This window comes from Hirundo rustica, chromosome 4 (genome assembly GCF_015227805.2).
Source record: "Hirundo rustica isolate bHirRus1 chromosome 4, bHirRus1.pri.v3, whole genome shotgun sequence".
In the NCBI taxonomy this organism is placed as follows: Eukaryota; Metazoa; Chordata; class Aves; order Passeriformes; family Hirundinidae; genus Hirundo; species Hirundo rustica.
This window is the reverse complement of record NC_053453.1, coordinates 75,817,955-75,834,955: the sequence shown is the minus strand read 5'-3', so window position 1 is coordinate 75,834,955 and position 17,001 is coordinate 75,817,955. Positions and strand designations below refer to the sequence as shown.

Below are 17,001 nucleotides of genomic sequence, written 5' to 3'. Positions count from 1 at the left end.
TTTTCCAATACATAAACCACAGTACTTCTCTCATTAAATGACAGCACAGAATACAAGTAGGAGTTTCAGGACATCCTATTAAGAATGACAGAAGTCTGACCTTTCTTGTGGTTGAGATTGGCAGACAGAGCCTCTGTAACTCTACTGACCCAAGTGTCGTAAGACTGCGCTCTAACTTTCACTCCATACAACAAAGAAGGAAGGTCTTCTAGTGGATAGCGGTACCTGAAGGGATGGAAAAAAAGAAAAAGTATTAATGCCCATGTCAAACCCAGGATATTGGTAATACTGCTACTTGCTACAGCAAGGCCAGAAAAACAGTACAGGTACAATACCTGTTTGCCTAGGAACCAAGAGACAGAGAGGATAAAAATACTCCTTGAATAGAGGAGGAAAAAAGTGTGACCAAATGCATTTGGCCACTGGGCTACAGCAAACTACTAGATATGAAAGAAAAGTAAGGAGAAAAAAAATCCCGTGTACCTTAGACATTTCTTCTGCATGGGGCAGGGACATAAATCAGAGGGATGATACAAGCACACCAGGCGCTCGGGATTACAGGAACACGTAAGAGCTGACAAGAAGCACGTGGTTCTGCAAGCTGTGCACTGACGTTCATCATCTGGAACCAGCTCAAACACCTCTTCTTCAGACATCAACACTCCCTGACAAAAAGAATTAGACACTTGCTCGAAAATTCTAATATGAGCGGGGGGAGAGGGAAGCAGAAGTTCTTTTGCAAGAAAGGGCTGTCTCTTATTACTCACCATCTGTACAACAGACTCCCTCAGCCGTGTCTCCTCCTCTATCAGCAGAGTCATCTCCTTGCAGACCATGGCAGCCAGCCCGACATCCAGGCACTCTGGATCTGCAGCCATCTTGAAGATGAGCTCCTCGTGGGAGAACACGCAGTGACGTCCCAGCCTTCGGTAGTGACTCACACACTGACGTCCAATGGGCAGCTGCAGAAAACCACATCACCATCATCCAGGGAAAAAAATCATCTCTCAGCTCCCATTTGCCTTCCTTTGACAAAAACTGGGAAAAGACTGAGACTAAGAGATGTATTTGATGCCACAGAGAAAATTATAACAATCTTAAATTGTGTCACAGACAAGGACCAACAGGGTATCAATGCTGGGGAGGGGCATCTTCCATAACCTTATGCACCTAACTTAGAGACTAAAATTTAAGAGTTGTCCTAAGCTCTTTTTTACTTCCAGGGGCAAGAAACTGGCACCAAAGAGAAGCCATCTGGCCTACACTAAGGTGAAAGCATTCCCCTCTGTATATTACTATGCTTAGACATAGACATTTTACCTAAGATTCCTAGAGCTAACCAAAACTGGTATCACTCATTTTGTGCCCTTTAAAGCAAAAGGCTGCTAAAAGAATTTGCCACAAATATTTCTGCTTACATTTTACATAAGCGAAGGAAATTTCACGTGGCTGGTGCAAGTTAAGCAGTTTTTCACAGAGGCTACACACATATTACATCATGAGCACTGGAAGAAAAAAAGGAGCCCTGACCCAGTGCCAGTCCTGCAGACAATTTTTCTGATAAATGAATCAAAGTCTCTGGAAAAGGGCTAAAATTTCCCTTTGTAGTTTAAAAAGCAAAACTAGAGATAGGTTAAGCTAGAGATAAGAGCATAACTTCCACCTGTAAACCCTGGATAGTAACAGAACTCCTTCGACAATTTCCTGAACAATCCACAAGAGCTATGCCCTGATGTGGCACAGCTATCAAATGGTGTTTGCAGCACTAATTTGAATAAAAGGCACAACGACCTGGCACAAAAGAGGAACAAAGACTGTTATAAACCTATCTCCAACATTCAAATGATAACAGTACTTCAAGACAGGACACAGACCTATATCAAATTCAGAAAGCGGCATCACAGAAATACTAAAGGCTCTGTGAGATGCCACTTTTTGATTAACCAATAATTAAAAAGGAAGAACATGTGCCCAAAGTTTCAGTTTGAAGTTGCCTAAAATTACATGCACACCAAAATTACTTTGTATAATGGAAACTTCCCTCAGTTTCTATAAACATAAAACACACTATTTAACTGAAAAGACTGTTCAGGTAGTTAAGTTGCTAACACACCATCTGCAGAGGTCACATAGCAAATATATACAGCAGAACAGACCCAGTCAGCGGTGCAGAAGTTCACAGCTTCAGCAAAGTTATATCCCTGGTTAAATCCAGAGTGATAGGCACGAGGAAAGGTCACAACAAATTCGCCAGCACACTGATTGGTCCTGAAAACCTAAAAAAGGGAGGATAAAGGAAAGAAAAAATATGTAAGATGCAACAGCTTAAGACACGAAAGTACAAGATGTTTGAACGCCACTTTTTGTACCCATAGATCACCATAGGCACAACAGCTATCCCAGCAGTGGTAAGGATTGTTTCTGCCTTCTTAACATGAATACTAGATTTACAGCCTTTTTCAAAAAGAGATGGATATATAAGCCAACAGTTGAAAATTGTCTTTATGAATCCCAAAAGGGATGTTTCTCTATCATCATTTAATCCACTGGACCACAAAGTGCAAAAGCTTCTGGAAAAAAGTTTATGGTTTGCTTTGTTGGGGTATTTGCCAGGGAAGCAATTTATCCTAAGACAAAAGCAAACGACAGTCACTGCTGCTTAGAGGTCTGCAGTCAATTATGTTTGGTCAGAAAAACATTTTGTAATGCTGAGATTTCTACTGAATGCAAGACAAGTATTTTACTATCAAAAGCTTCTAAAGCCATTTCAGACAAGCTTGCTGTTACACAAGGGAAGGGATTTTTTTCTATTAAAAATTAAGTGTAATACACAGCATATGCTTGTTCTGGAAGGTATTTTATGTAGGAAGCTTGGCACACTCACTTCTGTTACGAGATAATTTAAATTTCCTGGTTAGTCTAGGGAAGAGTCTGAAAAACAGCTTTAAAAAAACACCCTATAAGTAATGAATATGCAAATACCCACCATAAAATTTCTTCAGAGTTATGCCAAACCATTGTTATATAAAATCTGGCATAGAATGAAAAAAAGAGAGCACATAGAAGTACTTATGAAAAAATGCTTGTGTGCTACTCACTGGTACACCATGTTCCATCAGTACATTGGGGTTCATAATAGTGACCAGCTGATGCAGGAGATCAGGTTGGGATTCAAACAGCTCAGGAGCCAATTCCTTCATCACATCTTCCAGCTGCTCTGCTGCATGAGAGGGCACACCATACCACGTCTTCGGCTCTCCCCTGCCAGAACACAAGCAGAGGAATGAATACAAGTCAGAGGGAACGGATGCGCACCCAGATGTAAAGCACACCTCACACCAGCAGCACTTTCCTCATGAGCCACTTTACACCTAGATTAAAAAAATGTCTTCAGTCAACAAGCATCTTCTTCAGGATGTGCTATTCTAATCTGAAAAATCAGTTACACTCCAACACAATTCTCAACATACCTGGCAGTAGATTTGCATTGACAAGCCTAACATGGAAGATAATTGTCACTTACCATGCTCCAAAGGGATAAAATGGGCAATCATTTTCCTTCAGGAAGAAGGAATTAGGTTAAATAAACAAGACCGGGGCTGTCACAGCTATGGTCTAAGAAAGATCATGGAACTCCTTGGCTTGGAGTAATTATATTCCTAAATCCAACAGAACAGTATACCAGCCATTGGAATAAAATACATGCAATCTCTCTAATATTCACAACTAATTACTAAAAACCGGTGATCCACTTGACTATTAAGATGAAAAATGCCAACATGGATTAGTTAAGTATGAGGAAACAAAAAGATTAAGAGGACCAAAATTAAACGAGTAATGACTCAAGTACTATTCCAGTCCTTTCTTAACCAAAACAAACTGTGACAACCTAGCATCTCCAGTGCTAAGATTTATTTTTAAAATCTACTTTACTAAGTACAAGCAGCGGTGTGCTGGTACACCTGACAGGGTTTCATGTACTGCACTGTCTGTTACCCAGGCTCCTGGCACACCTGATGGGCTTCCATGTACTGTACTGTGTGTTTTGGATTACACCGCACTGTACCATGGATTACACCGCGCTGTGTGTTACGGATTACACCGCACTGTACCATGGATTACACCGCGCTGTGTGTTACGGATTACACCGCACTGTACCATGGATTACACCATGCTGTGTGTTACGGATTACACTGCACTGTACCATGGATCACCACACACTGCACTGTGTGTTACGGATTACACTGCACTGTACCATGGATTACACCGCGCTGTGTGTTATGGGTTACACCGCACTGTACCATGGATTACACCGCGCTGTGTGTTACGGATTACACTGCACTGTACCATGGATTACACCGCGCTGTGTGTTACGGATTACACTGCACTGTACCATGGATCACCACACACTGCACTGTGTGTTATGGATTACACTGCACTGTACCATGGATTACACTGCACTGCGTGCCATGGATTACACTGCACTGTACCATGGATTACACCGCGCTGTGTGTTACGGATTACACCGCACTGTACCATGGATCACCACACACTGCACTGCGTGCCATGGATTACACTGCACTGTACCATGGATTACACCGCGCTGTGTGTTACGGATTACACCGCACTGTACCATGGATTACACCATGCTGTGTGTTACGGATTACACTGCACTGTACCATGGATCACCACACACTGCACTGTGTGTTACGGATTACACTGCACTGTACCATGGATTACACCGCGCTGTGTGTTATGGGTTACACCGCACTGTACCATGGATTACACCGCGCTGTGTGTTACGGATTACACTGCACTGTACCATGGATTACACCGCGCTGTGTGTTACGGATTACACTGCACTGTACCATGGATCACCACACACTGCACTGTGTGTTACGGATTACACTGCACTGTACCATGGATTACACTGCGCTGTGTGTTATGGGTTACACCGCACTGTACCATGGATCACCACACACTGCACTGTGTGTTACGGATTACGCTGCACTGTACCATGGATCACCACACACTGCACTGTGTGTTACGGATTACGCTGCACTGTACCATGGATCACCACACACTGCGCTGTGTGTTACGGATTACACTGCACTGTACCATGGATCACCACACACTGCACTGTGTGTTACGGATTACACTGCACTGTACCATGGATTACACCGCGCTGTGTGTTACGGATTACACCGCACTGTACCATGGATTACACCACGCTGTGTGTTACGGATTACACCGTGCTGTACCATGGATTACAATGCACTGTGTGTTACGGATTACACCGCGCTGTGTGTTACGGATTACACCGTGCTGTACCATGGATTACACCGCGCTGTGTGTTACGGATTACACCGTGCTGTACCATGGATTACACCGCGCTGTGTGTTACGGATTACACTGCACTGTACCATGGACTACACCGCGCTGTGTGTTACGGATTACACTGCACCATGGACTACACCGCGCTGTGTGTTACGGATTACACCGTGCTGTACCATGGATTACACCGCGCTGTGTGTTACGGATTACACTGCACTGTACCATGGATTACAATGCACTGTGTGTTACAGATTACACCGTACTGTACCATGGATTACACCGCGCTGTTACGGATTACACTGCACTGTACCACGGATTACAATGCACTGTGTGTTACGGATTACACCGCGCTGTACCATGGATTACAATGCACTGTGTGTTACGGATTACACCGCACTGTACCATGGATTACACCGCGCTGTTACGGATTACACTGCACTGTACCATGGATTACACCGCGCTGTGTGTTACGGATTACACCGCACTGTACCATGGATTACAATGCACTGTGTGTTACAGATTACACCGCACTGTACCATGGATTACAATGCACTGTGTGTTACAGATTACACCGCACTGTACCATGGATTACACCGCGCTGTGTGTTACGGATTACACCGCACTGTACCATGGATTACAATGCACTGTGTGTTACAGATTACACCGTGCTGTACCATGGATTACAATGCACTGTGTGTTACAGATTACACCGCACTGTACCATGGATTACACCGCGCTGTGTGTTACGGATTACACCGCACTGTACCATGGATTACACCGCGCTGTGTGTTACGGATTACACCGTGCTGTACCATGGATTACACCGCACTGTACCATGGATTACAATGCACTGTGTGTTACGGATTACATCGTGCTGTACCATGGATTACACCGCGCTGTGTGTTACGGATTACACCGCACTGTACCATGGATTACAATGCACTGTGTGTTACGGATTACACTGCACTGTACCATGGATTACACCGCGCTGTGTGTTTTGGATTACACCGCACTGTACCATGGATTACACCGCACTGTGTGTTACGGATTACACTGCACTGTACCATGGATTACACCGCGCTGTGTGTTACGGATTACACCGCACTGTACCATGGATTACAATGCACTGTGTGTTACGGATTACACCGCACTGTACCATGGATTACACCGCGCTGTTACGGATTACACTGCACTGTACCATGGACTACACCGCACTGCGCGTTACGGATCACCACGCACGCCCCGCAGCAGCGTTCCCGGCGGTCCCTGCTGCCCCCTGCCGGCAGCCCGGGGCGGTGCCGCTCCGCGCACAGGCGGGCCCAGCCAGCAGCCCCGAAGGAACGCGGCTGGAAACAAAGCTAATGCCATTCCCGAGTCTGCCCTCAAACCCTGCGGGCAAGCGTGCTTCCTCGAACACGCGCTGCTCCGCTTTGAAGGCCAGGAGCTCCGCCTCTCCCACACGTCCAGCAAAGTTCCCAAAGTTTCCCGCAGCTCCCCGCTTCCACTGGCTGCGACCGTGTCTGACAACTGGAAACACTGCAATGCCTGAACATCACAACACTTCCAGGACTGTCCCAACAGGCAGAGTTACTCCCAAATTTCTCTTTACAAGGAATACTTCCGTGTGTATGTGGGTCTGCTGCCTCTAGAAGCCATAAGACAGCAGACTTCACTTCCCAGACATCCCAACTTTAAATCATAAACCAGGGAACCAGTGAACTCTTAACTCAGTTCTAAACAAAAAAACTTTCTTTAAAAAGATAGCATCCTGTAAAGCACAATTTTATGGTCACACTGGAACATTGGCCACAAATGAATATTTCATCAGTTAATGAAAAGCACTAATTTCCTTGTCCTGGGTTTGCCTCAACTGAATGCCCTGTCTTGATCCCACCAGAACGCTTTAAAAAGCATCGGTATCCACTCTCAATCAGCCACAGCTAAGAATACTGCACATTTAGCTCTTCATTTACAAACATCCTCAGCGTGCAGAGGCACTCTGACGTAGAACTACAAACTTCCTAAAGCAAGCAGGGCAGTGTAAGGCAGATGCAGGAAGGACAGCCCATACCAATGCAGGTAGTTGATGGAATAGCTCCAGTGGTCTTCAATATGCCAGCAGAAGGAGGAGAAGCACATCCCTACGTACAGCCAGGGCACCTTCATGCCAGAGATGTCTGCATTGATGTGAGCAAGGACTGACTGCTCGAGAATGGGCATGTTGTTCAGGTTCCAACCAGAGAGAGCATAATCCTGCCAAAGGGAGAAAATTTGAACAAATCAGAAGGAACATAAGGACACCAAGTCCGGAAAAGAAAAGTACAAATGAAAACATCAGCTGATCAATTTCTATAGTAGGTAATGGAAAACTTCCTGCAACAAGGAGACATCAAAACCAGAAATAATTCCTTAAATACCACAGTCATCATACAATCATGCTAAGACTTTAACACCAGTTCTAGTATTTCAACATAGCCCATCTTCTTTGGTTCAAGGCTTATACACTTAGGTTTTGACTTCTTCCGCATCACAAGACTGCAGGTTTCATGCTTTTCTGGTGGAATAAAATACCAGCAACACCAGCAGAAGAGCTAAAGGTAGAAGTCTTCAGTAACACAGGACAACTTTAAATTGTAAATAATGCAGTGAATCTCACGTTACTATTTCAGCTTTTTTTAACGCCCATTTTACCATGCTGCACTTTCTACTTTAGAAAGCTTTCTCCTTCTAAGGGAAGAAATTCCTACACACTCATTTGTGAGAGGACAGCATCACCTGTTAAGCACTCTCACCCTCACTTTCAAACACACATAATTTGCTTAAAAAATTGTAATCCTGACAGCCTTAAAAGCCCATTAGTGTCCTTTAGCATTAATTTACTTTCCACTTTTACAAAAGCTGTAAGCACAGATTGATTGGAATTTTAGATATATCCCGTAGGTGCTGCAAGGACCAATCAGGCCCCCAGCCAAACATTGCTGCTGTTTTCCTTTGCTCTGACACTACAAAGACATTGCAGTGAGTCAGAAGACTTAAGTGATCTGGTTAAGAAAATTTTTAAATGACTACCTTCATACAAATACATAAACAATCAGTGCTGACTCACAAAGCAGCTACACAATCACGGCATAGCCAACAAAGGTACACACAGGAAGGTGCAGGAATAGGTGGAAGACAACAGTGAACAGGATTACCTCTTCCAGTGAGCAGTATAAATTGATTAGGGGCTGTGTAACCTTTACCATGTCTGAATTTAAGCATACAAGCGGCAAGAAAATTGCTTTGCTACAGTAAGGTCTGAACGACAACAGGTAATATACTCTCCAGATGATCTTTACAGAATTTTTTATAATTGAATGCTGTATCTACTTCTTCTAATTCTTACAGTATGCACAGAGAAACAAGCTAAATCCAGTTAAATTGTTTCACCCATTAAGAACCTCCTAAGGATGATAGAATCATGTTTCTGGAGCTAACTCTATAATGAAAAGGTTTGGAACACGAAAGAAAAAATATTATTGAAGAGTCTCCTCATACTCTGACAAACTGCAACAACTTGTATATCCTTGCCGGCTAAGACCAAGTGATAGAAAACAGGTGTGACTTAAATCATGAAACAGACCTTGGTTATCAGCAACCAGATCTGTAAAAGAACCTCAAATATCAGAGTAAAGCCTTGCTCAAAAGGAATGTTAAGTACAAAAGCTTGAAACAATTTCTTCCTGTAAAAATCCAAACTGATTTCTGACCTAAATTCTTAATGTGAAATCTTATGCAGAGGAAAGAACGGCGACAGTTTGCATATCCTGTTCCTCACCTCCTCTTCTGGCATCAGCTTTCGTCGGCCATCCTTCACTGGGAAGCCACTCCCAAAGTCCTTGGATGAGATATCAGCCCCATATTCCACAATAACATCTTCTTCTATGCTGCTCACTAAGCGCCAGAACTCTTTTTCTACCAGCTCAGTGGGAACCATCTGAAAGCAGAAGAGATGTTATGGTATGTGCAGATGACAAAAATTATCATTCAAGCAATAAATTGCTATTAACTCCCCGTGAATTTTCATACACCAAGGTCACTCCCCCTCTCCCTCCATCTCTTCGAAGTCATAGTTTGGTCTGTACTCCTCCACAGTGGCTGGGATGTTTCAGAAATATACCACATCACGAAGGAAAGAATAAGCAGAAGAGATGGAATCACCTCAAGTACAGCAAAATACAGGGGGAAGAGGGGACCGCCAACAGAAATCAAGCAGCAGACAGAACAAACCAGCATGCAAATTCCAAACTATTTCAGAGGATAATGACCAGGATTTCTAAACAACAGTAAGGAAATTCAGATATCAGATTGTGTTCAGGAGTTTGATCTTCATATAACTCATCATTACTCTTACATATATGTATTTATTTATGAAGCTTATTCATAAAATAAGCTTTGTTCCCTGTTCCCAAGTTGTATCATAAATTGCAGTCCTTGAAAGATAGAGGCTTAAGCAAGAATGTCCATGAAATAACAAAGAACATGAGAGGAGGAAGACCTCGGTGCTGCATGCAGTCTACAGGACAGAAATGCTAGCCTGAAAAATGCTGCTGTGATGCAAAACAAAACAAAAAAAACCTAACAAAACAAAACACACACACACAAAAAACCCCCAACAACAACAACAAAAAAACCCAAAACCAACCAACCAACCAAAAAAAACCAACAACACCAAAACAAAAGCACAGTGATTATCAGACAGATTCAGTCTATTGATCTGTCTACAAGAAAATACTGTAAGAGGAAGGAAAACAAAGATTTATCCTCTGGACAAACTAAACCAAGACAAAGGGCACAGGAAGGGCAGAAGAAGGGCCCCTATTCCAAACAAGAGCGAGATACTTAGTCCAGTTTATCAAAAAGGGCAAGAACTTTATAACTAGAGTATACCCAATACAGAAAACTCTAACAGTTTACTCAACAGTAAAGCTGTCTGTCCATTGCGGGGAAAAGGTAAAATGAAGCTGAAACGAGACCAGATGCCAGCAAGCAAAACAAATTGTTGATGTGTTTGAAGCTTATGGTGCCTCTTTAAACAAGGCTGAGATGTCTTAGCAAAAATCCAGGATCAGCTGAAACCTCTTCTCTTTTTCCCTTACAAGGAATCCCAACAAAAGCTGAAACTCACATGGACCGGCATGTTGAAATAATCAGACTTGAAGTTATCAGCCATTTCACCAAAGCTCTGGAGAGTATATTCCCTGACAGCTTGTTCAAATCCAAAGGCCTCTCGGGGTTTGTTGCATTCCTAGGAGACAGAACATAGAAATATTGTTCCCTGCAGCAGAGTGACACAGTTACATTTTTAGCAAGAAGCCCCAGCGTCCATGTGAGTCCTTACCCAGCACAATAAGCTGCCAGTTTGGAGACTTTTCCAGCCCAGGCAGCGGTCCCACAACGGAAACAGCCCAGAATTAACGGCCCAGAAGCTAATCTAACACTGTAACCCCAGTGCTCCACACTTCTGCTTTCCTGCCCCCAGCTACACTCCATCAGCTACCGCTGCCAGCCACAGAGCAAGACTGCGCACAAGATGCTTAGGCAGCCGCACTGGATTCAAGCACCTGCAGAATAACTGCTAAGGAACAAACCCCCCAAGTGTTTCAGTCTGATCAAGTCAGCAAATCATCCAGAGATTTGACACTGTGAAAAAATATAACAGGGAAGAAGAAAAAGGAAATTAGAACAGGGCAACCCAGCCAACAACAGACAAGGCCCATCTGAAAGAAAATCTCCAAGTCTTTCACTGTTCTATCTCCGTTCATCCTGAAAAACGCAAAAAATACTGGTGGACATTTCAGCTCCTCTCCCCACTCATTTCTAATGTGTCCTTCTCAGCTCCTTTGGAACTGATACCATATTTATATATACAAGACATAGAGGAACACAAAGATGATGTAAAATTATCTGATAGTCAGCTTTTCAGTCAAACAAACAGGACTGGAAAGGAATTCATCAGTAGTTTCTCTTTTTCTCAAGAGGAACTATCCTTAGACTAATCCGAACACGCAAAGTGGTTCTTAAACGGAGCTTGTGACAGAGAATCTACAACATCTGTGAACACTGTCAAACAATGTTGACCTAAATACATAAAAGGAGCCCTTACCCTACTCTTCCCAGCTTCTGTTCCAGTACCCTGCTGTAAAATTACATTAAGCATATGTGCACAATTAACATCAAAAGTAAAAACTGAGGCAAAAAGTACTAGTGAATACTTCAAACATCTTTCTGCTGTTACTTGCTTACTTTCCAGTACATGTTATAGACACGTTTTCTCCTTCTACCTCTTATTTTCAATGTATTTCCAAATTTTTTCAAGTATTTTCTGTATTATTTGCTAGTAAAAACTTACTTGGCACCAGATCTTTCCTGTGTTTGTTCCTGCTCGCATATTTTTCTTTGGTAACAATCTATCCCTGTTCTTATTAGCAACAATGAAATTTCTTGGGTTTCCACATTCTTAAACTGTTGCAACCTCTCTATTTCCTACCACAGTCTCTAAATTAATTCGAAGTTAGATCGCTGCATTTGCTAACACTTCATTATTGCTCTTAAGAGAAAATAAAGAAGTAGGTTAATCCACCGTCTGAGCAGCAGCTCAAAGGGAAAGTTTCATCTCTTTCCTTGCCTGCAGCAATGAATTTCCACCTCTCTTTAAGCAGCATTTTCCTGAATTAATCTGACAGCCTCATCTCTCAGTGAAGGGTTAGAGCAGCGAGCTGATCCAGCTCTCGTGGCTGCACAACTCTGCAAACACCACCATAAAGGAACCAGCAGGAGCCAGCACTGCGGCAGGGCAAGGGGGGAAATGGGCAGAAAAACGTGCGCACAACTGCTCCTTTTGGAAACAACACAGCCTGAAGAGTAAAAGCCAGTCCCATAAGCACAGAGTTACAAACAGTAAGCTTCTTCCTCTGAATCCTACATCTACCAACTTTTTGAGCTTGCAAAATTTGTTTCCTTTAGACAAATATGAAGCCAATCAAGTGATGTTTGCTGTCTGTCAATCAATCGTCTCTTGGAACTGGGTAGCTCTTCTTTTTCAGCAATGAAATTCAGCTAGCTTCCGCTTTCAGAGCCTAAGCAGTTCCTTTTTTAGACTAAACCAAATCTAAAATAGCTACAACACAACGCTGCATTAGTTCTTTCACTTTCTGCTACAGGCCATTCTGAACAATGCTATAATGTCTTTCCAATAATCAAAGCTCCCTGTTATGCCAAAATTTCATACTTTATTTACTGCAGTTTACAAACTGTGTCATCATTATGTGGAAACATCCATTATAATCCTAGTTCTCACACTTAGTTTCCCACTACCAGATTATCAAGCTGAGTTTCAGCTCTAAACATACCAAGGTCAATTTTTGTGCTGTCACATGACCATATAATAAACTAAGGTTATGTCCAAGCTCTAGAAGGAATGTTTCTCTCTCCTTATGGCTCATCCACCAAAATTCAAGGCTCATCTTGACAATATTCCAAACCAAACTATGCATTCTATATGGATGGATTGCTGAACTGCTCTTCTGATCTTTCCAGGTACACACACAAAGTTTCAGTAGCTCTTGAACTGTACCTCAGCAACGCACTTTGGACACCTCCAGTCACCCTTGGGTACATCAGGAAGAGGAGGAATCAAGCAGAAAGTGTGATAGCTGTCATCACATCCATCACACAGCAGCAGCTTATCCTCGTTATTTCCTCTACCACAAAATAAGCAAACATAGAGATCAACCTGTGGGGGGCAAAAAAAAGAAAAAAGTTACAAGAAGTTCCTCATCCAGAGCCTGCCTTTCTTAAGCTAAGGCACAAAGGATGATATCCTGAAGTCCCATATATGATCATCAACAGTCTCCTCTGGTTTTTGAGAATGATAGCTTATGTTTCATTTCCAAAGCAGCACTATGAGGGGGCAGGAGGACTTTGGCTGCTGCAAATTCACTATCCTTTGCTAACTCAAGTAGCATCTCATTCATGTTATTCTAAGGCAAAACAGTAAGTTAGTTTTTAGAAGGCCCTCTCTTCATCCCTCATATTGTGGAAAACAATTAAAACTAAATCTCTACAAAGACTGCATAGCTAAGGAAAATTTCAAGAAGGTATTTCAGAAATATACACATCATTTGGAAAAGCAGAACAGTACCTTTGCAACAAAAAAGATAACAAACCCCACAAACCTACAGATTTCCATCTAAAAATTCACAAGGAATTAAAGGAAACCACATGTAAAGGTACCAACTTTCTAATTTTTCCCAAAGCAAAGGATAAAAACTCCAAATGATAAGAGAGAAGTATCAATCCCAATACAATAGCAAACAGTTTTTGGAAGTTGTTCAAGACAGTCTCTCAACAAGAACAACACTGACTGGGAGACATTCTCTGGGGTCAGAGAGAAACCCATATAAAGAGATTTCAAATTTTCTCTGCTCTTACTTCCTGTACTGTACAGAGAACTTTAATTAATAGAAACATTTAATATAATATTGAAGAACTTTAACAATCTAAATAAAAAAGAAAAAAGTGGGTATTACTTTATCACTGCTAAAAATTACCTTACACATAAATTTTTACTAACAGCATGAACTTCATGAATAACACCTTCCCCAAATTCTGCTATTACTCCCACCAGCCCCTAGCACATCAGGCTGCAGGTACTCCCTTCACACAGGTCAAAATAACACCAGTAGAGGTGGGGCTGCGTTGGCGGGGTCTGGTAATTTAATCAGCATGTCACAAAAACATGTGCATTTCAGCTGATTAGGCTCAGGTGGATTAAATAGTTAATGACAAACCCATCTCGAGTTACAGCTGCCTAGTTAAATATGCAACCTCCTAGCTATGCAATAACATACTTCTTAAGGAGACTGCTCAGGTTTCCTAAGAAACTATTTGAAAAAATAATGCAGCTCTACTCAGAGGTGTATCGCTTTCCCCTTTAAAAGAAACTCCACACACTCACACCCTCATGGAATACCATGTCTGCCCAAAGCACCAAACCAGCTGCTTTTGGTGCAAGTACATACAAGGGAGGGAGGGCAACTCAGCAGATACTTACTTCCATGTTCTCTTCCCAAAACTAAACAATGCATGAAAATGGCAATCCTAAGTTTTCTATGGTCCTTGCTAGCTACCTCTCACTGGTGATACCTTCTTCTCTCTAAATTCCCATTAATACATGCAATCTCTATGTTAGCGTAAGTGATGATGTTGCAAATACAAAACCTGCACTGAAATAGATACTCACAACAAGCAGACCTCTGACTATGCAGCAACCACAAAAAGTCCTGCTAGCCACGTAACAAAACAGTGTACAACCACGATGACACTTAACATCAAGGGGAGAGGAGGAGATAAAAAGGTGTATTTTATCTCCCACTTAGTAATTCACCAAATAAAATCAATTTCATAGTTAGCATTTAAAAAAAAAAGATACATGAATGATGGAGAAATATACACAAAACTGCACCACAGTGTTTTTCAGTCTAATGTTATATGAGGTGAATGCATCACCAGTGCATTTAGGACTGCTTTCCTCATCCAAGTGTTAAAAAAATGTGTGGAACCAAATAGTACTGCGTCAGAGAATTTCAAAAGATAAGAGTTACAGCAATACAGTTTCTAAACAACAGTTCTGTTGTTACAGCATTTTCATTTTTCACTTATAAATACAGGTCAAATAAAAAGAGTAAGCAAATAATAGCACTCCATTAAAAAAAGTAATAATGAAACTAGACAAAATATTTTAAAATTGAAGTATAGTTAAAATGATCAAATTTACATGGCCTAGGAAAACCATATACTCAGAAGTAGTAGCACAATTGAAAAAATTCAAGTCACACAAATCCTAACTTATCTGCAATGGCTTTTAAATAATAGATGGCTTTTAAACATCCAAATTCTCCCACCTTCCCCCCCCATATAAATATGGTCACTGGAGTCCTTGGGTTGCCTTGGCCTGCCATGGTTGAAATTTAAGATAAAGCTTTTGCAAGTGTTCTCAGGCTAAGAGAAAAAAAGGAACCGCTGAATTCTAAATGAAGAATCTAATTCTTTAGACAGTAAAAGCACAGCCCTTCATTCATGGCTGCACACACACGTTAAGTTATAACACTTTAAAAATAGGAAGTCACATTCTATGAAAGACATTAAGATCAACTGTACATTGCTTTTCCATGGACAAACATCAGAGAATTAAACCAATTTATTTTTATAAAGAAACAGTTTTATTTTTCCTGTTCAAATTCAAAAGAGAAAAGACATAAGATGTGGAATTGCTAAAATCAAACTCCTGAAGCAGTGGAGCACCTCAGAATCTCTTCTAAAGGAAAGCAGCAGTATTACAGCAGTTCTACTAAGGGGAGCTCAAACCAAAACTGAACTACTGAAAGCATTCAAGCATGTGGCAAGTATGATCAGCAAAAAGCTTCCCATTGCAACAGCATTCTTGTCCAAAAGATTAAAACAAAAGCCCAGAGCACAGATTGTTTTTCAAAATACTGTTCTTTCTTCCCGTAACACTACCATCTGCTGCGGCATGCATTCGTTCATCAGTTTGGAGGGGTGGGGATTCTTTCAGGGGAAAAAGAAAAATCTTGGAAAATCAACCAAGTCCTTTCTGTCAGAAATCCCAGCAAAGGCAGCAAACTTACAAAGTTGACAGAAAGAGTTCCTTTGCGCTGCCTCATCTGCATTCCAAACGCTTCTGATCTGGTTCCCTTGCGCCTTCGCGTCACTTCATCTGGAGTAAAATGAAGTTAAACGCTATTAATATCACATCAAGATAGACTTCACCTGTAAAAACACCACAGATACCCAGCTTGGTACCCTGCCTTTCAGATCAGACACTACTTAACAGTCCAAAGAAAGCAAAAATGTCATGTTATACCTGGCCAATCTAAAATCAACAGGGATTAGGGAAAACATCTTTTGCTTATCCTCACAGGTGATCCCAATGGTCTCACAAAAACCAGTGAATTAAACACCTAAAGTTGTGCACTTTGCTGGCAGGATCAGCTTCAGTACTTTTAAATCCTGCTTTCTTTCAGCATGTTCATGGAACAGCTGCTTAATTGTTATTGTTACTATATAATACATAAAGAGCTGAAACTCTGCCAAATTTTAGGGAGCACTCTGTAAATCTCTTGTGAATGTAACCCTAGAACACTTAGCTTTCTTTTTCCAGTTTTGATTTGTCTTCTTCTTAATACTGTCTCTAGAGACATTCAGGAAGATTTAACAGTCTCACCGAAAGCAAAGAGCCCAAGATTTCATTACCCTCTTTATCCTTTGCTCCCAATGCTAGTCCCATCATCTTGGGTCCAGCTCCAAAGATCTGCAGCTTCTTTAGTTCAGTGTTTCTACTCATTTCTCCTGCCTCTGCCTAAAAATAAAAACAAGACCACATCAGCACAAACCACCACTATTTCCCCTCCAGGTTTCTTCACAATTTGTTTCTATTCCACTCTCGAGAATGCGTACTCTTCAAAAGAAGCAGACCTGAAAAGATATGCTTTTCTGCTCCTAAAGGCAATGAACATATGCAAATGCAGTAAGAGACAGACCCTTCTGTCCCAAACTTCCAAATTATTTCCCATCTAATATTCCAGATCAACTACAAGAAGTCACCTC

At 41.7% G+C, this 17,001-nt stretch overlaps 1 protein-coding gene across 4 annotated transcripts in view; it reads right to left on the bottom strand.

The window, feature by feature from the left end:
- KDM5A (lysine demethylase 5A) overlaps positions 1–17,001 on the bottom strand; it is a 49,902-nt gene that overhangs the window by 21,542 nt on the left and 11,359 nt on the right. For 3 of the 4 annotated variants that reach the window (XM_040063472.2, XM_040063473.2, XM_040063471.1), the window contains exons 6-16: positions 16,648–16,753; positions 16,023–16,111; positions 12,950–13,108; positions 10,502–10,621; positions 9,152–9,310; positions 7,406–7,587; positions 3,099–3,261; positions 2,157–2,276; positions 768–962; positions 484–665; positions 101–225 (exon numbers count right to left, since the gene is read on the bottom strand). In XM_040063472.2, the coding sequence (XP_039919406.1) occupies positions 101–225; positions 484–665; positions 768–962; positions 2,157–2,276; positions 3,099–3,261; positions 7,406–7,587; positions 9,152–9,310; positions 10,502–10,621; positions 12,950–13,108; positions 16,023–16,111; positions 16,648–16,753 (1,600 nt within the window). Of the gene's footprint in view, positions 1–100; positions 226–483; positions 666–767; positions 963–2,156; positions 2,277–3,098; positions 3,262–7,405; positions 7,588–9,151; positions 9,311–10,501; positions 10,622–12,949; positions 13,109–13,925; positions 14,050–16,022; positions 16,112–16,647; positions 16,754–17,001 lie in introns of those variants that run through there. The other variant, XM_040063474.1, reaches the window with a different exon arrangement.